The sequence below is a fragment of the Heterocephalus glaber genome, unplaced genomic scaffold, assembly GCF_053883595.1.
Source record: "Heterocephalus glaber isolate CG9 unplaced genomic scaffold, H.glaber_assembly_v1.0 deba00000738, whole genome shotgun sequence".
Taxonomy (NCBI): domain Eukaryota; kingdom Metazoa; phylum Chordata; class Mammalia; order Rodentia; family Bathyergidae; genus Heterocephalus; species Heterocephalus glaber.
This window is the reverse complement of record NW_028258161.1, coordinates 14,145,502-14,170,880: the sequence shown is the minus strand read 5'-3', so window position 1 is coordinate 14,170,880 and position 25,379 is coordinate 14,145,502. Positions and strand designations below refer to the sequence as shown.

At 48.8% G+C, this 25,379-nt stretch overlaps 1 protein-coding gene across 11 annotated transcripts in view; it reads left to right on the top strand.

Moving 5' to 3' along the window:
* The window catches only part of Jcad (junctional cadherin 5 associated), an 82,018-nt gene extending 57,212 nt beyond the window's left edge, over positions 1-24,806 (top strand). For 10 of the 11 annotated variants that reach the window (XM_004861788.4, XM_021241993.2, XM_087207037.1 and 7 more), the window contains 2 exons: positions 9,149-12,855; positions 22,332-24,806. In XM_004861788.4, the coding sequence (XP_004861845.1) occupies positions 9,149-12,855; positions 22,332-22,366 (3,742 nt within the window). In that variant the 3' untranslated portion in view covers positions 22,367-24,806. The remainder of the gene's footprint in view (positions 1-9,148; positions 12,856-22,331) is intronic. The other variant, XM_087207038.1, reaches the window with a different exon arrangement.
* The last annotated feature ends 573 nt before the right edge of the window (positions 24,807-25,379 follow it).

The window sequence follows — 25,379 nt, the reverse complement described above, 5'->3', positions numbered from 1 at the left end:
TGGGAATATAAGCAGGAAGTAGAAACTCGGGGCTTTTTCATGTCTGCAGTGACACTGGACGGACTACACTAGGAAAGGGAGTTTATCTTGGTAAAACAGCCTCGTCCACATATTAGAAAGAACATGTGAAAACACTGAAACAGTCGGCCTTATGCATTAGATTTACATGGAAACAAATGGATTAGAGATTGCTCTTCCTGTTTTGTTTTAATAAGCTTAGTATTGGTTTGTTCTGCATCACCACTGTGGAAATGGGTGTAGCTTCTTCCTTAGAGACCAGCCTTCCCTGAGATGGGCAGCATCTTGTTATGACACGCCACTCTATCATCATCTCCTGTTATTGTCAAGGCCTATGGGTTATGATTTGGACACTAAGATAATACTGATCTAAAATAATCACCCCTTAAGACGATCTCTCAGCTCTTCTCTCTTGCCTTTGTGTTCACTTGTGCCTCTTTCCATGAGTGACTCAAGGAAAAAGGACTTCAGTATTACCTATCCACTAATAATTCATCTTAATTGGGTTAATAGCAATAATAGCTAAAAACAAGAGTTTTAGAAATACATCAGTACCAAAAAAAATACATTAGTTCCTGCGCTAAGCATTTTAAATGTATTATCTCAGTCCCTTGTTGCCAACTCCAAAATGCAGTATACTTTCCATTGTCTCTGTACAGGTGAGGGGCAGAGGCAGAGAGAGGTTAAGGCTGTTACAGAAGGCAAACAGTCAGGAGGTGCTTGTCCTAGTTATGTTCTCATTCCTGGGACCAGATGCCCAACCCCTGAGAGTCAAAGGAGGCGAGTTTTATTTGGCTCAGACTTTGTGGAGGTTTTAGTCCACAGTCAGCTGGTTCCAAGGCAAGGTGGCGTGGCAGAGGAGAAACAGTTGACTACATGGTGGTGAGCAGCAGAGCAGGAATCAAGGGAGGAGGAGAGTCACAGAATCCTTCCAGGCCACACCCATAGCAACCCACCTCTTCCTACCAGGCTTCATCTGCCAACATCACACCCAGCTGTAAACCGTCAGTGGACCGATCCAGTGACAAGTATCACACACCCATGATCCAGTCACCTCCCCAAATCCCCACCTATAGGTGCATGAGGCCTTGGGAGGGCATCTAGATATAAACCACAGCAGCACTAGTATTGGCATTTAAGCCCATGCCGTCCCTTCATTGTCTGGGCAACACTCACACTGGTGCTGCTCCCTGTAGGTGTGATGAGAAACCAAAGCTAGTGGATGATCCTGTAGCCTTTGCAGGTGCCCCAGCCTTGGCTGCTGTGTGGACCTGGAACAGTCCTCTTTGGGGGTTGGCTGCGGGCTCACTGGGCTCCTGGGCTTGCGGCAGATGTGTTCTTGTTCCATTTCCCTCCGTCTGGATGCTTCCTTCCTGAAGGTAGCAAGCAAGTCAGGAGATAATTAGTAATCTGCATTGAATGTAGGAGCAGCTACCAGGCATGTGGATGCAAAGGGCCACGTCTCAAGGGAAATGGTATCTGCCTCTACTTTTATTGCCAGGGTTTACCTGGTAGCTCAGGTGAGGAACTACCTCTCGTACAGAGCAGACACCTGTAGGTGGTTTTCGCATGGGCTCAGCGATACCCGCCCATCCCGAGGAACAGGGTGACCAACCATTGGCATCTTGGTATGGATAGAAATGTTGGTGCCTGTGCTTGTGTAGAGGCTGCTTCTGGAATACGGAGGACCCAGAGTGTCACCCTACCTTCAGACTCAGTCACCATCACTGTGTCTGTGGCATTTCAGTCAGTAGAACAAGTAGCCTGACTTTCTGACTGACCTCAGGCTGAGGTGGGCATCTGAAACGGGCCTTCCTCTCTGAGAGGGGCACCCAGAGTAGGGTGTTGCTGTGACGTGCAGGTGGAGGCTCAGCCCTCTCCATCTGAGCAACTGGGCCCACAGTCTGGGCCACCCAGCGGCCATCCAGGTCTCCCCTGCCTGCTCTCCATAGGGTTGCTTTTGTTCCTCCACTTGGGTTCCTACCCCTCCCTCTTGCTTCTCTCTTCTTTCTCTTTTTGCATAGATTTGTCTGGTCCATGTGGAGGAGAATTAACTTTACAAGTACCCTCTTCAGGGCTGGGATACAGCTCAGTGGTGGAGCGCTTGGCTTGCCTAGCATGCCAGAGGCTCTGTGGGTTTGATCCCCAACATTGAAAAAAACCCCAAAACAAAACAAAAGAGGAAGACAAAAGAGAAAAGGAAAGAAGAGAGGGAGAAAGGAAGGAGAGAAGGAAATAGGGAGGGAGGAAGGGAAGAAAGGAAGAGAGAGGGAGGGAAATTCCCTCTTGGGTGAGTGTTGCTTCCAGCCCCTGATTTTGTTATATACATTGAAAAGATGTAAAAAGATTTAAAGATTTAGTATCCTGTATCCAAAATACTTGGGGCCAACAAGTGTTTCTGCTTTCAAGGTTGATTTTTTGAGGCGAGTCCCCATGGGTATTACTAGTTGAATATCCTAAACATCCTTAATCCAAAGTTCTCTCAAGAACTTCAGACTTTGCCACATTTTGGAATTTTCAGATTAGGGATACTCAACCTATTGTACTAGAAATATTATTACAGTTTCTGAAGTGGGTCAGTCTTGCATGTCAGCCTCACCTGTGAATTGCTAATTCAGAACACAGTAAACACAAGCAGCAGCCTGCTGAGTAGAGTCTCTGACTGCCTTGCATGTCTAGAGGTCCTCACTGCAGCTGGAGAACTCAAAAGCCCTAGCACCAAGATGATTCAGAAAACTGCTAGTATCCACAGGAGCAGTTCTGGTCCACTTCTCACTATCAGTTTTTAAAATACCATGGCCCTGGTAGAGGAGTTGGCACTACAGGCTGGATAGCTTCCAAATGCCTTTCCCCTGTTAGGAGCTGATTTCAGAGGAACCCAGACCAAGCTCAGGAGTTGGAGGCCCACATGGCTGAGTCAGGGGCGGTCACCCAGGCATGCCAGCAGGGGCTTTTCCCAGTGACCGCTGTGCCCTCGTTCAGATGTCTACATTTAGTGTCTATTCTGGGTCCAAAATGCATTTCACCTTCTCTTCCACACCCATGATCAAGTTTGTGTATTTTTTAACCAAAAAATAACCTCCTACCTGGTGCTTTATCTCAGCTAATCTACACTGTTGTCATCTGCAGTCGTTTACTGGGAGAAGCAGGTGTCATAGTGCGTTAGCAGTCTGAGCCAGTGTTTATGAATTTTCTAGTTAAAACTCTGCCCGTGCAGCCTATAACTTGTGCTCCAATCAAATAGTGATGTTCCTCCATTATGTTTTCTGAGCAGCTTCAGCTTTTCTGACTGATCTTTAATTTATGCTAACCTCTCCATGTCTGTCTTAATCTTCTCTTGACCTCCCGTTTCCCCTTTCCAAAATTAGCCTGCTTGCTGCCCTGTGTCAGACGTTATGTGCATGGTGTGGTCTACTGAATATCTCACAGCGTGCTGAAAGGTACAGTTGCGGGCTTCCTGGCCAGAGGAGCTGCCCGAGCACATTCTGTAGGAAAGATGGCTGAGCCCACACACAAGTTGGTAAGCGCCTCACCCTGTAGCCAGTGAACATGAGTCACCCTACGGAGATGCCCACGGCTCTTTCTGCCATGCTGGTCTGGAGAAGAAAACTCCAGGGTGGAGGCTGAGTTACCTACTCTGCTGTGCAACTGGATTGAAACAGCTGATCTCTCTGGAAGCAGGTGGGCTCTGAAAGAACAGGCTGGGGCTCAGTCCTGAGTGCCCACCAGTCCAGAAGGTGACGTGAGAGTTTGAAGGTGACTGGAAGTAGCAGCAGGCACCTGCTAGACTGCAGACCTGGAGGCCAGGATGGAAGTGTCACACCGGGACGTGCAGGACTCTCGAGAGGCCTCCCTGCCTCCCACACTGACTGCACCTTGGGCACTGCCTGTCAGGGGCCAGGGCTGGGACTGTGTCTGTGGGGAAGCTGGGTGGCCTCGCTCCCGTGGGACCCCCAGTGCAGGCCAGCAGCATTCAGCCCCAGGCCCTGGTCCCTGCTCCCTGGCACAGGTCTAGGCTGTGCTGTGCAGATGTCCTGTGGGGTGGCTCACGGAACCCTGGGATCTGCCAAGAAGGGAGTCTTGCTAGACATCATTCTCAGTACCAGAACTTTACTTTCTACAGGAAGAAGGGCAGGCGAGTGTGGTTCACTGGCAGAGCACGTGCCTGTGTGCACGAGGACCTGGGCTTGGACCCTGCTGCTGCAAAAAGTAAATCAAAGGACGGCAGTACTTTGTACTGCGCTTGGAGGGATCGTGTGCTCTAACCGATTTCTCCCGATTTTCCCCTTAATCAGCTCTCGACACTCACAGATGGATTTGCTAGTTTTCCTTTAGACCAATTGTTTCTCACATGTCCGTGTTTCGCATGCGGTACTTGCAGACTTTTTTATCAGTTACTTTGTTGGCCCCACTGCTCCTTTCTGTGGCGAGATGTGGAGCCTTCCCAAGTGTAACCTCTGCTTGTCCCTGTCCCTTTCTCCCGGGAGTTCCGGGTAAAGACCCTGCCTGTCCCGTCAAGCTTGTTGGCAGTTTACCTGGGCTCTCACATTCCACTCACTGCCTTCGCTTTTTCCCACCCTGGACCATTGTGTTCAGCATGTGTATGAAAAGAGCCCCACTGTTAACTGTTTTCTAGATGTAAGTCATTAGTTTCATTTTTTAAAACAAAAACTTTGATCTCGCCTTTTTTTCTCAGAGGTATTAGAAGACATGTTGTTGTCTTTGAAGCCAGGTGAGTCAGTTAGCACGTATTTTATATGCCAAAGGCATCCTGACCCAAGCTAATGGTGCACACAGCTAACCTGCCGAGGGAAGGGTTTACCAGAGTCCCCACATGTGGGGTCCACACGTGCCTGCCAGAGCCTGGCTCAGGCTGGGTTCAAAATGGATGTTTGTTACATAAATGCTTTCTAGTTTTCTGGGTCATATGGGCCGTGTTTTAAAATAGATTATTTTAAATTTCCCCAGTAACCTGTGTTTCCATAAATTGAGGGTCTGGTACATCGTGCAACACCCACAGTGCTCAGCCATTCTGATTAGTTTTGGCAAAGTTAAGGTGGGAGCATTTTTTGCGGGAAAGAAAACTGACCCCTTTCCATCTGCAGGGGAGTCGCTGTTTATGTTCTTGTCCTATTTATGTCATTTTTTATCCGTTTCCTGATCATGCTGAGGGCATGCACAGGCACAGATAGCACCTTAGGATTCAGCGCCTCTCTGGGCACAGCACACCTGCACTGCGAAACCACAGTGGTAACTGAGACCATGAGCTGCCTGCACCCCATGCCTTCCTCCCGGAAGTCCACGCCTCCAGGAACATTTGCAGCTGAGGAGTAAAGGTGCTGCTCCTCTACTCTTCCCAATGAGGGCTGCTTCCACTGGCTCAAGGACAGAGAGAAGAAAGCAGATTATTTCTGATGCAGAGCACTAGCCTCACCTCCCTCTCGATGTGCTGCGTTTCCCTCTTTCCCAGTGTAGTCTGTGACAGTTTTTAAGTCTTCTCCCAGAGTCTGATGCCCTGCAGCCAGTAGGTGTTGGAGACTTTTAAATGCTTTCTCTTCTTCAGCTTCTCTGGCTGTGGGCAGTGTGCAGGAGTCCCAGGGGAAGGAGTGGGTGTGCGTGGGGACCAGGGCTGTGGCTTCCGAAAGGATGACTCCTCAGAGCCTGACCCAGGAAGTGCTCTGCTTAGCCTTGGAAACCCAAGGTATCCAGAGGTGATTTTGATACCAACAAAAGCAGCAGGGAAACTGGCCTCCTCCCATGCCCAAGGCTGGCAGCCTGCACTACAGGGAGCAGTGTCTACGGAAGCACCTGGGCCATTCAGTGGCGTGTACTTTGCCTCAAAGTGACTTAAGATATTTTCTACCCATAAGTTACAAGTTACTCAGGAGTTGCCCTCACCTTCTAAGGCATAGAATTCCAAAATAAGGATGCTAATACTAAAAGGGCTGGGGATGTAGCTCAGTGGTAGAGCACTCGCCTAGCATGTACAAGGGTCTGGCTTCAATCTCCAGGACACCAAAAAAAAAAAAAAAGAATTGTAATTGTTATTAAAGACATAATTTTCACCAGGGCTTCTTGCAGAACAGCATCATTCTGCCTGTGTGCGGGGGAATGGCACCCCAGCCCAGTCTGTGCCAGGCCTTCATGCCATACTGGACAGGACTAGCAGCTCCAGAGCATCTGGCCGTGTCGCAGTCTGTACTCTGCCCTCCCACCGGCTGCAGGGTGGGCTGTGTGATGGAAATTATTTGAAACTTCAAAATGTGGTTTAGTGAAAAAAATGACCTTACCAATAATCAAAGAAATTCAAATTAAAATAATGAAAAGTTATTTTCACTCTTCTAATAAGGAAAAATAATTGTAATAAGTAGGAATGAGAACATTTAGCAAGACCAGCTGTCTTCTGCCTGATGGGTGGAGCTATAAAGCAAAATGATTTCTCTGAGGTCAGCTGGCTGATATGCACTGTGACCTCCTCACTCCTGACCTAGGTGTCACCTAATAGGAGAGCCCAGACTCCTCCTAGATAGACCTGCATAAGTTTTGTGGACAACAGAGTTCCTCAGGTGTGCTGGGGTGGATTTGTGTAAATGTCCCACACTGGCACAAAGGATAGATGACCCCAGATGTGTCTATACCCACATACATATTTTATATGTACACACATCTGCATCATGGAATTCTGTTTATCCTTGAAAGGCAAGTGCCTGAGGGGTTGGGAGGAGCTCTACAGGCAGGAAAATGGGCTTTACCTTCACTCTTAGAGTGAAATTAGAGTCCTGCCCCAGCCTCTTACCACTGTAATTTTGGAAAGCTGATTCATCTGTCTGTGCCTCAGCAGTTTCCTTATCTTTCCTTATCAAGGGGTAAGTTTACATGAAATGGCCTGTTGGACATGCTTTAGCACAATACCCGAATGGCAAAAGTGGCCAGGAAATGTTAGTGTTAGCGAGTTACTTCTGCGCCTCGGTTTCCTGCTCTGTACGAAGAGTGGCTGGCATTCTTAGCCGAGAGGGTGCTGGAGCGAGTCCGAGGGCAGCCGCCCTGGGTGTCTGAGGCTCGCCAGGAGACACTCAGTACAGTGACCAACTCTGAGGAGGGAATTTATAGGTAATTTTTGGCTCTGGTACTTTCCTATATTCTTTCAACATTCCTTTTCAACAATATATTTTACTTTAATGATTTATAAGAACAATGATTTTAGAGTGGAAACATGCTGCTTCTTGGCCTGTGTTTAAGCATTCGGTCTCCTGGGCTTGCCCTGGTCAGTGGTTTTCCGTGTCACAGCCCTGGAGTCTGGCCACATGCAGGTAGTGCCCTCATCCATACAATGTTCCGGTGCCGTCCAGATACCTCCTTCACTTCCATTAGAACAGTGATCCTAATCTCTACGTGCATGCTAGAGTCACTGGGAGGTTTTATTTATTTATTTATTTATTTATTTGGTACCAGGGATCAAACTCAGGACCTTGCACTTGTGTGGCAGGAGCCGGAACCACTGAGCTAAATCCCGGCCCAAACTGAGCACTTTTTTTTTTTTTTTTGGTTTGTTTTTCGTTTTTTTTGGTACCAGGGATCAAACTCGGTGCTTTGTGCTTGCGAGGCAGGTGGTGGAACCACTGAGCTAAATCCCCAGCCCACTGGAAGGTTTTAGGTATGCTGGTGTTGGGCTGCTCTGGACCAGTCAAACCCAAATACATGGGGTGGAGCCTGGTGTCTGCATTTTTAAAGGCTGACAGGGACATTCTGTGTGGAGCAGGTGGTGTGGAGCGGCCTGCTCCTTAGGACTTTCCCTGCCTCCCTCGAGCAGAGCCCCTCTTCCCAGAGCCAGTCCTAGCAGTGTTTCCTGGCCATCCGCATAGTCAGTCCCCTGGAGAGCTTGTTGAAAATGCCGTTCTTGGGGCCAGACGCAGAGCACACGGGGAGAGACTTGACACTGCATGTACAGCTGTGGGCCTCTTATTGGCAGGACCGCGTTCTGGGAGGTGCATCAGTAGGCGATTTGATGTAGGTGGCACACGTGGTCAGTGGATGCGAAGCTGAATGCAGAAAGTGAGGTGCTGCCAGCGTGATGCAACATGCTGTCTTACAGTCAACCTAGGAACCACAAGAAGTGTATGCTGCAGTGATGATAAAGGTGGTGTAGTCCACATGCAGTCATTGGTTATCGAGATCCAGTATGATGTCTGTACGTAATCACATGTGTGTATCTTTACAAGGCCAGCGTGGCAGTAGGTGTGTTTCCATCTGCCCCACCACAAGTAGTGAGTTACACTGCAGTGTTACCATAGCGATGAGGCGCTAGGTAGTAGGGATTTTCCATCTGCATTTAGTCTGAAGGGGCATTGTCATAGGTGCCGTCTGGGGCTGACTGAAGTGTGGTGCTGTGGCATGTGGCTGCATCTAACAAGCCCACTGGATGAGTCTCACCATCAGCCCAGTGTCTCACTGCACACTGGGGACACCTGGGGAGCCTGGAGGAATTTTCATGACTAGGATTCTAACACAACAGCCTGGACATTAGGATTTTTTAAGTCACTGAAGATCTGGATGTGCAGTTGTGGTTGACGGTCATCAGTAGAGGAATGTCCCAGGGGCAGCAGCATCTTCAGCTGGAAACTTAATAGAGACCTAAAGTGTGGAGCCCTGCCCAACCACAGTGCCTCAGACTCAGGGTGGCACTTAGCACTCAGCGCCTTAGGAACCCTCAGTGATTCTGACACTCACGGGGGCTTAGAGACCACTTCTGTTAAAAGTGGGCTCCCAGAGGTGCTCAGTAGGTCAGACTGAGCCAGGCATGTACTGTAAGTGGTCCAGGACCACACTGTGAGTCCCCTTAGACCCTTGGGTGTTTCAAAGTTGTAAGGGCCTCAGCATCTCTGGAGTACAACCAGCATCCCTGGTGATCCTGCAGCCAGCCTGGTGCTGCCATCCCTTAGCCCTTGATGGCAAAACATGCGGCTGTCTTCTAGCCATAGTCAGTGGGACTTGTTTTCCTCAAAGTTGGCCAATAGTGTGGGAACCTGTTTTTGAGGGTGCTGACCTAACTTTGACTTGAGAGACCAGTCACAGCAGCAGAGAAGGGTGCATTTCTCCATGAATCACATTTCTGCCTCTTTTTGTTTTGTAGGTTCTATAAGCAGCCTGCCTTAGCATGGTCCTCTCAGGCCCAGATTGGTAACGACCAGGTCTGCCGGAGAAGAGGTCAGAAGGCCAGCAGCTCGCTGGGCCCACGGGACCGGGACGAGCCGGAAGGCAGAGGAGTGGCCCAAGCCCGCAGTCTGCCCGTCCACATGAGGGAGGGTCCATGGGATGTCAGAGGAAGGACAGAGCACGTGATGAAGAAGGCAGTCTGGGAAGAAGAGCCGAGGATGTCGGGTCCTGCCAAGTGGCAGAATGTAAGCCTCGAGAGCTGGAACCAGCCAAGGAAGTTAGGGAGGCAGATGTCTGATGGTGGCGGGGAGAAACTGTTTCAAGATCTGTACCCATTCATTCAAGGCGAGCACGCCCTGACTTCTCAGAACAAAAAGAAATCCCAGTCGTTACCTCGAGTCCTTTCCCCCGAGAGCCTGAGTTACGTGGAAGTTCCCATCGCACTGAATGTTGGACATTTGCCAGGTGTTCCCAAAGTGCCCCCATGTCCTCCCAGTGGTGCACCCCATCTAGAATCGACCAAAACCTCTGAGAAGGCTGGCACCTCGGCCCCCTTCCCCCGGCCAAAGTTTGGGAGACCCCTCAAGCCTCCATCTTACAGCTCACACTCACAGCCCAGGGGCGGGGAACGCGGCAGCCCCCAGGACGGCTCCTGCTTCCCCAGAACCAGTGACCCCGGGCATGAGCCCAGTGCGCCTGACTGTGGCTTGGAGCCCCCAGTTTATGTGCCTCCGCCTTCATACAGGTCGCCCCCCCTGCACATCCCAAACCCCTACCTGGAAGATACGATGCCCAAACACATGAGCGGTGGCCACAGCCCACAGCACCATCCCATTGAAAAGCCCAGGGCCAGTGGTCCGCTTCCTCCTGGCCTCCTCAGAACCGGGAATGAATATGGTGTCAGCTCAGGCTCTCCCCAAAGTCTCCGTCCACACCCTCGTCCTGTCGCCACCTATGAAGGCTCCGTTCAATACATTCCCTTTGATGATCCTCGGATCCGCCATATCAAACTAGCTCAGCCCCTGGGTTTCGGTGAAGAAGTGAAGTCCGATGACAGACCCTATGATGCCTGTCCTGTTCCTGCCCCAGAGCCAGCTCAGGGGAAGAGGCACCGCGATGGTGCCGTTCTGAATGCGCAGAGTCTGACGCCCACACTGGGGACTGGGACGGGCCCAGCCTTTGTCGACCCTGGCCCGTGGTGGCTCTGGGGCCAGCTCCCGGGGGATGGAGAATATGCAAGCTTCCCCTACCAGAGAGGACAGCCGGCCCCAGGGGAAGGTGGCCAGCATGGCCACGCAGGGAGCCACGTTTTCTCCCCAGACCCACAGCGCAGTGAGAGGACCTGCGAAACCCAGACCAAGCTCAGAATGTTTGCAACTGGGATGCAGACCAAGAAAAGTTCAAAGAGAAAACCAAACGAGACTGTATTTTGTTTGGTTTCCATCCCAGTTAAATCAGAATCCCATCTGCCAGCGATAGATAGGAACAACAATGACTTAAAACAGAGTGCTGATCAAAAGCCCGGGGCTGATAAGAGCCTCGCCTTGCAAGAACAAAGCCTGCTGAGCTTGTCTTCCAGTGACCTGGAGCTGCAGGCGCTCACAGGGAGCATGGCTGGGCAAACAGAGTTCCCAAAGCAGGGTCTGGGGGTACCAGGAGACAGACACGCAGATGAACTCAGGTTCATCCACCTTGCAGAGCACAGAGCACTCCAGTACTCTGGCTCGTGGCCAGGGCACCAGTACAGGGACCAGCAAACACAAACCAGCTTCCCCGAAGACTCTAAAAGCTCGCAGCTCCTCCCTGCTGCAAGGCTGGGGGACTTGAGTGACACAGCCCCAGACCCCAAATGCTTAGACCCCACTGCCTCTGACCTTCCCGTGCATGTGGCACTAGGGTCCAGTGACCCAAATTGGAAGGCATGCGCCCCTCACCCGAAGGGCCAGATGTCCCTCAGCCCATCCAGCCACAGTGCTTTCTCCAGGACTTCCCCGTCCGCCACTCAGGCACCTGTGCCGAAAGCTGGCCAGACTCAGCCCTGCATGGATGTCCGTGGGCAGGGAGCCAGCCCTGTGCCCAAGCCGGAGGTGGTGAAGGGGGAGTCCACAGCAGGCCCCTGCAACAGTAAGCAGCTGTTCGGTCAGTTTCTTCTGAAGCCAGTTAGCCGGCGGCCCTGGGATCTGATCAGCCAGCTGGAAAGCTTTAACAAGGAGCTTCAAGAAGAGGAAGACAGTCCTGACGGCAGCAGCGGCAGCAGCAGTGAGGAAAATGAGATAGAACAACGACAGGAAGACTGTGTTGGTTCTAGGCCAAGGAGCTGGGGCTTCCACGAAGACAGCCGCGACGGGAGAGGGGAGCAGCAACCGAGGCGCCTGGTGCTGGAGGACCGCGGAGGCTGGTGGGGCAGAGTGGAAAGGGGGTGTGAGACCTGGAGCAGGGAGCCGGGGGCTGGCCACCCGCTGGCCCACCCCCCATCCCCGGGCTTCTCTCAGGTGGAAGACGGCAGAGGCCAGCCCTTCGGGTCAGCAGGTGGAAGCCTGGTGACAGAGACGCGGGAGTGGGCAATGGTAAATGGGACAGACGGGCCTCCAGGCGGCCCAGGCCCTGGGAGAAGAGGGGCATCTTCAAGAGCGAGTGACACAAGGCCAGTGCCCCCAGCCTGGCTGGCCGCCCCGCGGGAGCCAGCAGAAAGTGAGCGGCTCACCGATGAGTGGCTCCCTGGTGCCCTCGGTTCTGTGTGGCAGAGTGGAGTGGTTCCCCCGGAGCTTCCAGGTGCTGAGGAGGGGGCCACGGAGGCCCCACTGACGCTCACTAGCAAAGGCCGAGGCCTCTCCGAGCCAGACTTGCGGTCCATTGGGCTCACGATGAGACCTGAGCCAAGTGCCAGTAAGCTGGACAGGCCTCTGGGAGAGGGCAGGGCAGCAGTAATCCCCCCAAGCCCTAACGAGTCGCTGCAAGCGCGGGCGGCAAGGATCCTGGGCATCGAGGTGGCCATGGAGTCCCTGCTGCCAGGCACCGGGACTGCGGGCCCGAGCCAGTCCACTGAGCCAGACACAAGTGTCTGCAGCCTGGAGCCACCCAGGGAAGGGCCTCTGCCCTCAGTGACCGCGGATGCCTCCTATGGCAGGAGGAAGTGTGGCTGGACCCAGAGCCCCCTCTTTGTGGGGGAGAGGGCCCCCCAGGCTCCAGGGCACTCGGCTGTGGGCCGGGACCTCGCCAGCCCCGAGCCTCAGCTGGGCAGCCTGGAGTCCAGGTCTTCGGAGCAGAAGGATGCGGGGCCCAACCCACCCTTCAGGACCACATTGTTCCACGTTATAGAAAGGACCCCCAGCATGTTGGGCTTAGAGAAGAGGCTCCGAGGCCCTTCCAAAGTGATCGAAAGTTTGCAAGAGAAACTGGCGTCGTCCCCGAGGAGGGCAGACCCCGACCGCCTCATGAGAATGAAGGAGGTGAGCTCGGTGTCGCGGATGAGGAGCCTGAGCTTCAGGAGCGCAGACCCCACCACGGAGGCCGAGGAAGCAAAGGCCGCTGGGGGCCAGGCCTTGCAGCCCCTGAGCCGGGGAGACCGGGCGTGGCGAGCGGGGCCTCCGCCCGCCCTCTCCGAGGGCCTCATCACGTGGGAGGAGAACGGGACTGTGGCGGCACCGAGGGAGAGGAGCGAGGCTCAGCACTTCTGGTGCCCAGGTGCGGGGTCGGGGGGCGGGGCTCTGGTGTAACAGACAGGGCGGGCGGCTCCCGCCCATCTGCGTTCGCACAAGATTGTCCTTCAAAAGATTCTTCATTTCAAAGAATTGTCTAGAATCTTTCCGTAAAAATTAAGATCTTGGACCGGGATTTAGCTCGGTGGTTCCGCCACCTGCCTTGCAAGTAGAAGGACCCGAGTTCGATCCCCGGTACCAAAAAAAAAAGAAAAAATTAAGATCTTGTCACACATTTTAAAGATTATGTCTTTGTAGACATTAAGTAAACAACTATAAAAATTATCTACCTAAGACAACAATAAAGACAAAACAGTGAAGTATCTGGCATTGCTGCAGGCACTTTGATAAATCTTGTTGGAGACCATGGCTTTTGCACTACTATTTCCTCCCAAGATAATAGGCATTCACCCAAAATGACTTCATTGCACTCCATTAGTTTATTAAGAAAAGATATACCAGGTTGATTTGATGAACTGTCAGTCTTCCTACGCTGTCTCACATCGGCACCTTCTGAAATTCTTTGCCTTGGTTTTTCTGTTGTTACCATCACACCCTTTAGGAAAGTTTAAAAGATTTAGTAGACTGGACTAACATTCAGCCCTTTCTCAACACCTCAGTCCCAAACTCACCCACTGTATTGGTCCATTTCTGTTGCTGTAACAGAATACTCGAGACTGGATGATTTAGAAAGAAAGGAGATTTATTTTGGCTTCCTCGTCTGAAGACTGGGAAGTTCAAAATGGAGCGGTCACATCTACTGAGGACTTTGTGCAAGGCAGGCAGGGGTGTGAAGAGAGTCCCCCTGAGAGGGCCCGAGGGAGGTGCCAGGCTCCCTTAGGCTCTCAAGGTCCGCAGCCACCCTCAGGACCACGCTGTCCCCTCTGACAGACCCCACCACCTTTCCATGCTTTGTCCTGGGGACCATGCCCAAGTTGTGTTTCGGTGGTGACAACCATATTCAAGCCGCGGTGCCCCCCTCTTAACTGTGTTTCTTCAAGTCCCCTAAGCTTTGGCTGCTAAGCCTCGGGGGCGGCGTCCTGTCCTGTTGGCCCTTTGTTCTCTTATCATAACTCCTTTCTGGAGCCTTCTCTGGTTGGAGAAACCACAAGGAAGTTCCCAGTGATAGGAACAGTGACTTTCCCCAAACTCAATCCCACCTTTTTTGCTCTAACAAAAACAGGGCTGGAGAATTCTAGCAATCTCTGGGCATTGTCCTTGGAGACAGAGTTAATCAGTTATACATCCTCGGAATGACTAGGAATGGAGGTAAATATCTAACGGTCCACATCACACACTGCAGACTAGAAGTGGCTGGGCCCTTTGTAGAGTGAGGAAAACTACACCTCTGGGTGAGGCTGCATCTCCCTGAGCTGCCACGTGAGCCACGTGGCCCGTGCTCTCCCCCCTGCTTTTCTGATTTGAAATCCAAGAACTTGGAGGTAGATGGAAAGAGCAGTTGTTCATCTGGAAGAAGCTCAGCAGTTTTATTAAACAAAAATAGATGTACTTGGGGAACTTAAATTTCCCCACAAATGCAGTATGACTTTTCCGGGTGTTGGCCAGTGTTGTTCTGAGGATCCATTTGTCACGGGCCTGTTGGACCCTCAGGGTTGACCAGGCGGGTGTGTGCTGAGGAAGAGGATATCGGGGTGTGGAGACTAGGCGGGTTTGGTGGAAAAGGTGTGACATTGCCTGTTTCTTAAGCTGTTCAGATTGATTGATTTTAAATTGACATAAAATTTTGTTCACTTATCTTATACAATATGTTGATATATATATAGTGGAATTGTTGAATCAAGCTGATAACAAATGCGTAGCCTCACGCAGTTATCATTTTTGTGGCGAGAACACCTAACGTGTACATTTTTACATTTTTCAAGAAGAGTAGCCATCAACGATAGTTGGCGTGCTGTATGTGACCGAGCTGGTGAACTCGTTCCTCCTCCTTAACTGTAGTCTTGTGCCCTTTAACCAACATTCCCCGTGCCCTCTGCAGACGTCTGCCCCTCTGTAACCACTCTTCTCTTCTAATGGCTCCATTCCTCGTGGGGAGCTGTCAGTGTGCACGACACATCTTCATTCTTTTTACTCCCCGCTTCCCCCCTCTTGGTCCCCAGATCTTTTGCAAATGGGATCAACATTTCCGTATTGCACCTATCAGAGAAATCATTCCGTACTTGTCTGTGTGCGGCTGTCCTGTTTCACCTAACATCACGCTCTCTGGTTTCATCTGCACTCTCACAAATGATGGGATTTCATTCTTTAGGGTTCAGTAGGATTTTATTGTGTCTGTACCACATTTTCGTCATTCATTTGTCTGTTGATAGACAGGTCTGTTCCATATTTTGATTGTGTGAATAGTACTGCGTTGAACCTGGGCATACAGGTGTCTCTTTGATGTAGAGTTTATCTCCTTCAGATACATCCCCAGGAGAGGCATGGCTGGATCATATGGTAGTTCTACACTCATGATTTTAAGGAACTTTCATACTATTTGCCATGCTGGCTGTCCTAATTTACGTTCCCACTAACAGTGTGTAAGGTTACCTCTTCCCCCCATCTTCACCAACACTTGGTATCTTTTGTCTGTTTGAGAATTTTTTTTTTTTTTTTTGGTACCGGGCATCGAACTCTGGTCCTTGGGCTTTCAAAACAGGCGCCGTGACCACCGAGCTAAATCCCCGGCCCTCTTTTGTCTTTTTGATAACACCAGAGCAATGATATTGTGGTTTTGATTTGTATTTCCTTGATGATTAGTGACACTGAAAATGTTTTCATATACATGCAAGGCATCTGTATGTCTTCTTTTGAGAAATATCTATTCAGATCCTTTGCCCATTTTTAATCAGGTTGCTTGTTTTCTTGCTGTTGAGTTCTTTGAGTTGCTCATGTATTTTGGGATGGTAATCCCTTATCATATGACTTGCAAAGATTTCCTCCCATTCTGCAAATTTTCTCTTTACTCCTTTGGTTTCTTTGTTTTGTTTTTTGCTTACTGTGTAGGAGCTTTTCAGTTTTATAGAATCTTATCTGTTTTATTTTTGCCTTTGTTGCCTGTGCTTTTGAAGTCATAGCCAAAAAGTTCACTGCTCAAACCAAAGTCACTTTCCCTATATTTTCTTCTAATAATTTCATCATTTGGGGTGTTATATTTAAGTCTGTAATCAATTTTGAATTGATTTTTGTATAGGTGAGAGAGAATGATCTAAACTCATTTTTCTTATGAATATTCGGTTTCCCTAACTATTTATTGAAGAGACTTGTTTTATCCTGTGTGTTCTTGGTATCTTGGTTAAAATATCAGTTGAGTATAAATGAGTGGATTTATTTCTGGGCTCTCTATTCTGGTTCATGTTTGTAAGTTCCACTTTGTCCCCTGATGTTTTGCTTACCATAGTTTTGTAGTCAGGCAGTGTGATGCTTCTAGCTTTGTCCTTTTTGTTTAAGATCGACTTGGCTATTTGGGGTCTTTTGGGGTTCTGTGCAAATTTTAAGGTTGTTTTTCTCTATTTCTATGAAGAAACAGGTTGGTATTTTGATTAGGGACTGAAATGACTCTTTAAGTCATTTAGGTGGCCCGGACAGTTTGATGATACTTATTCTTCTACTCGGCCTACCCGAGATATCTTTTCATTTACTTGTGTCTTTAATTTCTTTCATTGGGGTCTTACTGTTTTCAGTGCTCATCTCCTCAGATAAATTTATCCCTAAGGTAGTTTTTGGGTAGCTGTTATAAATGAGATTGCTTTCTTCATTTCTCTTTCAGTATTTTACTAGTAGTGTATTACTGGTGTTGGTTTTATATCCTGCAGCTTTCCTGAACTCATTTGTTAGATCTAACAGTTTTGTTTTGTTTTGTTTTGTTTTTTGGTACCAGGGATCAAACTCGGGACCTTGCGCTTGTGAGGCAGGCGGCAGAACCACTGAGCTAAATCCCCGGCCCAGATGTAACACTTTTTGATGGAGTCTTTAGGATTTTGTACATGAAATAGATTGTGTCATCTGCAAACAGGCACAGTCTAACTTTTTCTTTTCCAATTTGGATGCCTTTTCTTTCTTTCTCTTGCCTAATTGCACTGGGTATGACATCTGGCACTCTGTTGATTAGAAGTGGTGAGAGTGGACATCATGTCTTGTTCTAGATCTTAGGGGAAAAGTTCTTAACTTTCCTTTATTCCACATGATGTTCGCTGTGGATCTGTCATATGTGACCTGTATTGTGCTACCATGCATACCTTTTACCTAATTTTGTGAGGGTTTTTATCATGAAAAGATGTTTCATCAAATGCCTTTTCTGCATCTGTTGATATGACCCTGTGATTTTTTCCTTTGTCCTGTGAATGTGATGTATCACATTATTGATTACAGGTGTTGAACCATCTTTGCATCCCAGCCTGAGTACCACTTGATCAAGACGCATTATCTCTGTGATGTGCTGTTGACTTTGCTGGCATTGCCTGGAGGATTTTTGCATCTCTGTTCACCAGGGATATTGGCCTATAGTTTTCTTTCTGCTGTTGTTATGTGCTTATCTGGTTACATTATCAGGATAATGCTGCTCAGGTAGAATTGAGCTTAGAAGTATTTCTTCTTCTTTTAATTTTTTAGAATAGTTTGAGAAGAATTAGTACTAATTCTTCTTTAAAGCATTTGTAGGACTCAGAAGTGGGATTTTCTTTAATGGAGGACTTTTTATGGCTGATTCGGTTTCCTTACTCATCATTGGTCTGTCACAGTTTCTATTTCTTCATAATCGAATCCTGGTAGATTTATGTGTCCAGGAATTTATCTGTTTCTTCTAGATCATTCAGTTTATTATATATAATTGTTCGTAATAGTCTCTTAGGATCCTTTGTATTTCTGTGGTGTCAGTTGTAATGTCTCATTTTTTAACTCTGATTTTATTTCATATATTTTCATATATTCATTATTTTTTCTTAGTTTAGCTAAAGATTGTGGATTTTGTTTTATCTTTTCAAAAAACCAACCCATTGTCTTACTGATAGGCTCTGGGGCCAATTCATGTTTCGGGGATTCTTCTCCTGCACCCTTTTCCCCTACAAAAGTGTCTCCACTTGATTTGTAAGTGCTAGTTAAAACTTGGCATGGGCTTCCAAAGTGAGTTTCTACATTTATCAGTCCTTCCTCATCCTGAGAAAAGTCCTGAGGATTGTAAAGGCAGGCAAATCCTGCTGTTAACAAAACCCAGCCGTTTGTAAATATTTTTATGTCTCTGTTCAGGGCCACATATTGCAAGGAGTGATTTACAACATAAAAATTCTAGCTCAATAAATTAGACCCCCTCAGATTTTAGCTTGGCCCTTTGCCATGAGTGGGGTCCAGCAGGTATCTGAAAGCACACAGATGATACAGATTTTATCTTGAACCAGCTGTTAAGAACACCTCTTCCTAAGTCTTTAGTTTTGTGTATTTTTATTCCTTTAAAGCGTTTTTGCAGTGCTAGGAATCAAATCTGGGGCCTTGTGCAGGCTAAGCATGAGCCCTGTCACTGAGCTTCAGCCCCAGCCTTTCATTAATGGGTAGGAATTTTAATGCTGTTTTTCTCCTCTGCCCGGGAGGCCCCAAACTCTGCAGGTGGAGAGCACCTCATCTCGGCAGCCTGCTCAGGCAGCCTCACATCCCTGGAGACAGGGTACATGCAGGGGTGGCCATGTGTGCTTGTGGCACACAGGTGGCCTCCTGAGAGGAACATAGATCCTGTGGGGACCTGCTCACAAGTCAGAGTAGAGCTGTGTTGCCGCCGTAAAGGTGAGCGTCTCATCCCCACCCCCCTCTCCCCAGTTCCCATTACTCCAGTGTGCTGCCGCTGATGCAGTGGCTCTGACTCGTTCCCAGATTCACAGTCCATGTCCAGTCAGGTTCTGATCTAGAACCACACAACAAAATGGTGCCGTGTATCTCAATAGCCACTCCCTGCACACGTGCACGGGGCCCTCTAGAAGTTTATCTTGTGTTGCGGTACCTACATATCATAAAACTATTTCAGATGAAGGGTAACCCTTTCAACTCGCATCTTTTAGTGGTCTTTTGGGCTCTGGCTCAAACAGTCAGCAGCCCAGAACTAATTGAGGTCACAGAGCCCCGTGTCTGCTGGGTGGCTTCTTATTCAAAGGTGTGAGCATGGGCACAGAGAGTGCAGAGCCTGCTGGCTCCCTAGCCTGCGTGGCATCCTCTGTTAACATCAGTCGAGGAAGGCGGGAGAGACTTTCTGCTTTAGGCCAGAAATGGGGGAGGTTGGGAAGTGTTAATGAAGCCTAATAACACCATTAAGAGGCTAGGCGTTAGCACATCTTCCAGTGCAGCAGCTTTTAAGGGGTTAGGACCAGTCATAGGAATTGTCTTTGGCTGAAGTGGAGCCCATTGGAAGCGAGGTTCTAAATATCCAGGTATGTTAGCTTTCTGTCACTGTGACAAAATACCTGATACCATCAACTCAAAAAAAAAAGACTGACTTTTGCTCATGATTTCAGGTGTCTTAGTCCATGGTCTGTTGGCTCCATGGCTTTCAGTCATGGGATGATGAAAAGCATGACTTCAGGGAGAGCTGCTCTACTCAGGCCGCTGGGTGGCAAAAGACGGGAAGCAGAAGGGCTGGGATCTCAGCACCCCCTTCAAGGGCTCCACCCCCAAGACCCAGCTTCTGTGTAGGCCCCACCCCTAGAGGACCCGTCACCTCCCAGCAGCGTCACAGGCTGGCAGCCGAGCCTTCAGTGTGTGGGCCTCTGGGGGACCCTTATCAAACCGCAGCGCTGGGAACCACTGCCCCAAGAGCTGGACTGTCCATATGGCAGAGGCCTTTTGTCCTGTATGGCCGAGCACAGGAATGCAGCCTATCCAAGCTGAGATGTGCTGAGTCAAGCACTAATCCCAAAAGCTCAGCACAGAAAAGGACAAGGGCCACAAACTCTTAATACTTTTACATTCAGTCCTTACATGGTGAAGTGGTATCTTGGGTATATTTGGTGAAATAAAGTATATTATTAAAGTTAATTTCACCTTTTTCCTTTTATTTGTTTTAATGTAGCTACTAGAAAATTTAAAACAATATTACATGGCTCACATTATTTTTGTTGGACCAGACTACCTGTGAGCCGGAGACAGAGTCGTTGTTCTACAGACTTATTTCCGTGGCTCCCTGTGGCCATGCTGTTAGTGTCAGCTGTGGGGCTGTGGGCGCAGGTTCGTCCTGTGGAGGTATCTCGGGGTTCTGGGCCTGGGGGGACCCGTGCAGTGTGCTCTCTGCCCATTTCGGGCTCATGCGGCCCCCCACTAGCCAGGAGTGTGCCCCTTCCGCACCTCTCCCCTGGGGGCCACCTGCCACATTCTGCTCCTGGCAGGCTCTCCTCACAGTCGGAGTGCCATTGGCTCCTTGGGCCCAGAAGTGTATGTAGCACAGCTGTGCCTCTCCGACTGTGCATTACAGTGTTGCTCAGTGTCAAGTGGCAGGAGGTGCAGACTCCCTGGGGCCTCCGTGCCTTTAGCCAGGTGGGCCTGGGACAGCTGACCACGCTGCAGAACAGCGCGCCTCCTGAGCCCGCCCTGTCTGTGTTGTCTGCTGAGAGTGCTCCAAGCCCGGGGCTGCCACTGCACAGTCCTCAGCATAGTGGAGATGCATGGCAGCCAGACTGGACAGCTGTGAGGAGGATGAGGCAGACGTCACAGAGAAGGTGGGGGCTCCATGGCCTTCATAGTGCGTGGCTTTCCAGGTGGATCTTAGGACTGTTCTGTAATTGTTTTTCTGTCAAACTGTACCATCCTTCCAGATTTCTTAACGAATCCCCTTTTTCATTGCTCTGAGCCTTGCTCTTTTTGCTTTTGTCCCTGGCTTTATTGGATATGACTGACAAATGAAATGTCTGTGTTCAAGGTATGCAACGGTATGTCTTAAGATGCATAGGCTTTGTGAGATTCATGTCCAAAGCCAGCTGGCGGGCGGACTCAGCCCCTCCCAGAGTCAGCGTCTGTTAGTGTGGTGAAGACTCTTGAGTCAGTGCTCTCAGGAAATTCAGTGCAGGATTATTAACTGCAGCCATCACGCTGCACTTTGGGTCTCCGACACTTACTCACCATGTAGCTGAAGATGTACGCTCTCTCCTTTCCCCACCCCAGCTCCTGTCAACCACCATTCCTTTCTTTCTCTGTTATTCCGAATTTAACCTTTTAGAAAATTCCACCTATAAATGAGATCGTGCAGTTTTTACCTTTCTGTGCCAGGCTTATTTTCCTATCATAGCATCCTTAAAGTTCATCCATGTTACCATAACATGACAGGATTCCTTTGCTTTCTTAAGACTGCATCTACACTGAGCCTGCATACGTAGACTTTTTTTTAATCCGTGCACTGAATACTTAGGCTCTTTCCATATCTTGGCTGTTTTGAGGAATGCTGCAGTGAACCTGGGGTGCAGACAGCCCTTTGCCATGCTGATTTCCTTTCCTTTGGATGCATACCCAGTAGTGGGATTGCTGCATCATATGGTAGTTCTATTTTTAATTTTTTTTTTGAGAACTCTCCACAATGTTTTAATGCTGGCATCCCTTCCAGATTTCTTAAACGTGTTCTCTTCAAAAGTTAGGAAACCTGGGCCGGGGATTTAGCTCAGTGGTTCTGGTGCCTGCCTGGCAAGCACAAGGTCTGAAGCTCGATCCCAGGTACCAAATAAAAAAAAAGTTAGGAAACCTTTGAGCCAATGTGATGGGCAATTGTAACCAAAGGAGGCTGGTGTGTGAGCCTTAGTCTGCTGGCTCCGAAGCTCCGTGAACCAGGTCCTCTGCAGCTCAGGATTACTGCTCCTGCTCTTTTGTGTGGGTCCCGTTAGGAAATCCAGGTCACCTGGGCTCAGTTTGGGATTTTCCGGTACAGGCTGTAGTGGGACCACATGGTGGCCCAGACTCAGACATGCCATGGTCTGGGCAGCCTGAAAATGTGCCGGCAGGTGAGCACCCAGCCTGGGCTGGTGGCTTTTGGAGACCGGAAGCCTGACGCTGCTGGCCTCACAGTCAGGGTGTCAGGTGACCAGTCCTTGAAGGAATAGCAGTTGGGCACAGAGATGCAGTAAACTCTCGCTGGAGGTGTGATTTACAGAAGAAAAGAAAACATCTCAGCGCCAGCCAGGGCCATTACTGCTGGTTAAGAAGCGCTGTCCTTCTAGTTAATTGAGTTCCACTGGAACAACAGCAAGGGGCCATCACAGCAGTGAGTGGTGAGCAGGTCACATTTTTCCATGTGTGTTTTGAGTAACGGCCACGCGTGTTCCCTGAAAACAACCTCTTAACCATAGTGTTTTGCTCCTTAGTAAAAAAATGATTGTTGAAATGTCTAAAAATGAATTTTACAAACTTGTGAATTTTGCCCTTGAAACAAATTTATTTGTAGTCCAGAGGATCAAACCATACCATCGCTGATTTTATTTGTTCCTTTTTCTTTCTTTTGTGCAGACTCATATGACCCCAGCAGAGTGGAGAGAGTGTGACGAGGTGCTAGTGAAGCCCGGGACTGCCTTGGCTTGCTAACTGAGGATTCTCTGGTCCAGTCCGTCCCCTTCTGGCCCAAGCAGAAGCTGGAAACTGCTGGGTTCCGTGTCGCAACCCCCCTCCCGCTCCACTGCCCGCAGCGGGAAACTCGCCATCTGTACAGAGCTGTTCTCAGACGAAGCTCAGTCCATGGGAACCATGTTTGTGTAGCGTGAAAATCTAATGCTTATGTTTAGAGAGGCGTTTTCACATAACCCCTGCAGCCCGATCTCTCCGACTCGGCCATGCTGGTAAATAGCTTGGTGCCGGTCTGTTTCAGTGTGAGAATTTAAACATGGACAGTGCAGCGAGTGGTTCCGACAGGACCACGCAGACCCTTGGTCCTGGGCTGCGTCTCAGGCTGGGGTCCTCGATCTGGTCGGGGTTTGGCCCTCTCACGAGGGGGAATGCGAGTGAGCTTGGGTGATGTGTTTGTAGTCACTTCGGGCTTCTGCCGCTGGAAGTGACCTAAGTAACTCGCCACAGAGAATGGAAGCGGTGTCTTTTAGCTCCCGAAGGTGACTCGTACTGGAATAACCTGAAGGGTATTATTTATCTGGCAATGAAACGCTTTGATCATTTGCAAATATGCCATTGTCTGCTTTGCACTCAGTATTATCTATTTTTATTTTCTGTATGGATGTTTAGAGATTCTTTATATGAAAAATAATTGCTGGTTTAAAAGAGACCATTTTAACAAAGTGACTATATTTCTTTTTACAAAATTGCTATTTTTCTATGATGTAAACAGTAGTTAGGTGGCAGATTTTAAAGGAAGTGTCATTTTATTTAAGAGTCTATCCTTTTGTGTGAGAGGCGCTCAGAGAGGGTTCCTTTCACGTTAAAGTCCGTGTCCCTGGCCTGTTCTCACCCCTGCCACCTTTCGCTCAGTTTAGGAAGTGTCAGTATGGATTTACCACAAGGTTAAGAAACTTTCTGCAAAGATTTTATTTTACAAATGTAGCTGTAAGGTTATATTTGAAAATAACCCTCTCAAGAACCAGTCAACGTCCTTTGACAGTTTTGGGGCCATCTCAACTCTTTACCAAAAGAGACCCCGCCTGTCTCCATGTTCGTCTGTCAGGATCTGCCTTTCCTCCACACACCCCTGCCCTGTCCCTTTAAAGAGATCTGTATTTTGTATTTTTAAGCTAGAGTGATCTTGAATTAGTCCCACATATGTTTAAAAGTGCTTGGCACATATGTAGGTATATGCTGTGCGGAAGCATCACGAGGCTTCCGATACATTACACTGTATCCCACTGTGTAATACCGAATTAACTGCACGGTTTGTGCGCTTTGTATGCATTTGTCACTCCTTTCCAGGTAAGGTATTCTGGCTAGCTCACATTCTCTAAATAATTCCTTGTCTCCTTCCTTCCTTCTCACTTCTTTTTCTCTCTCCTCCCCCATTTTAATTTTTTTTTTTTTGAGATACCACTTTATTTCTGGACATTTCAAATTCCTAAAATGTGAACTGTTGGCCACCCTGTCCTTTGGCCCTGAGCTAACAGACTGGACTTCCCCGGCACCTTGTCGCCACACCAGGTGGTTTTATTTCCCAGGGACCTCGCATATTTGGATGGTGATAAACAGGACAGACTCTGGGCAATGTGACAAGTCGGTCCAAACGCTCCCACCTGCTCCCCCAGGCTCTCCTTTGAGAACCTGGCTCCTGGGAAGAGTTGGAGCAGGCTTTAGTCGTCAGGGCAGCAGTGGCTGGGCCAGGTCCCTTCCCCGGAGGACCCCAGGGAAGCAATGGCTCCTTCTCCTGTGCCTGGGGAATTGCTCCAGGCATCCGACGGCTAAGTGAGGGCCGAGCTTCCGGAGGTCCCTCTTAGGACCAAATGAAAGAATGTTCTGAGCTCCTTAAATTTTGTTTATATCATTTAAAGACCTCTTTTAAACAAAATACTAAATTTTAGCTTATTCCTCAGGAGAAAGAAGAGGATACTGTGCCTATCTCAAACAACCCAAAATACAGTGCTCTTCTGCTTTGTTTTACTCTAAATTTCTGTATTGTATCTTTCTGAATCCATTCTGAATTTTGTTAAAATTACTAATATTTAAACTTCAGTTTTAACTGTTTTCTGGATTCAAGCCTGTATGTCAATTCTGTAGGAGGGAAAAGATGACTTTAAAAGTAATTTGAAAATTTCATTTGTAAACTTTAATATCCTGAGGTGAATAATAAGTCTTTAATAAGAGATTTCCCATAAGCTTTGAATTTAATGCTATTTTCCAGTATTCCTGTTTCTCATAAGTGTACAACTGTGGCTGGAAAAAGTGTTCCTATTTTGTGTTTGTCATTGTTTTTCTTGTAGACATGATTTCCTATTGGCATTTAACAACTGAGAGCTTATAAAATTAAAGTTCTAATTTTGGCCATTTAAACTAAAAGTTGTCTGAGGAAGTACAAATGCAATGTACGGCTGGATTTACAAGAAGAGAATGATGGTAATTTGGCTGCAGTTGCCTTTGTTTGAAGACAGTTTCTGAGCGGTTGAAAATGAAACGTGCGTTGCCATTTTTCAGCCTTTTGTTCCTGCAGACCCCAGAAAGCCCCTCCCTAAAGAGGCCGCTTGCCCACTTGGCGCTTCAGAGTTCTTCCTGGCTGTGTGGGTTTCTTTTTCAAAAGACCCTACAGTATGGATAGATTCACTGACACCCTGATTTCCTTACAAGAGTTGCAGGTCTAGGGCTTTGGTCCACAGGGGAGCTCGCGTGGAACCTTTCCTGCCCCGCCTGGCTGTGAAAGTCCAGGTGAGCAGCCTCCGGGCCGGGAAGAGGCCCTGGCAGCTCTGCCCCAGCGGTGGCCTCTGGCAGCGGACGGGGCTCCCTGACAGCGACTTCCGACTTCCTAGCTCGGTCAGAGGCTCTGCCGGCCGTGACCCAAAGCTGCCCTCTCATCCTGTGGCTCCCGAAGATTGCGCTTGCTTTCTGTTGTCTGTTTACAACCAGTAAACAATGCGT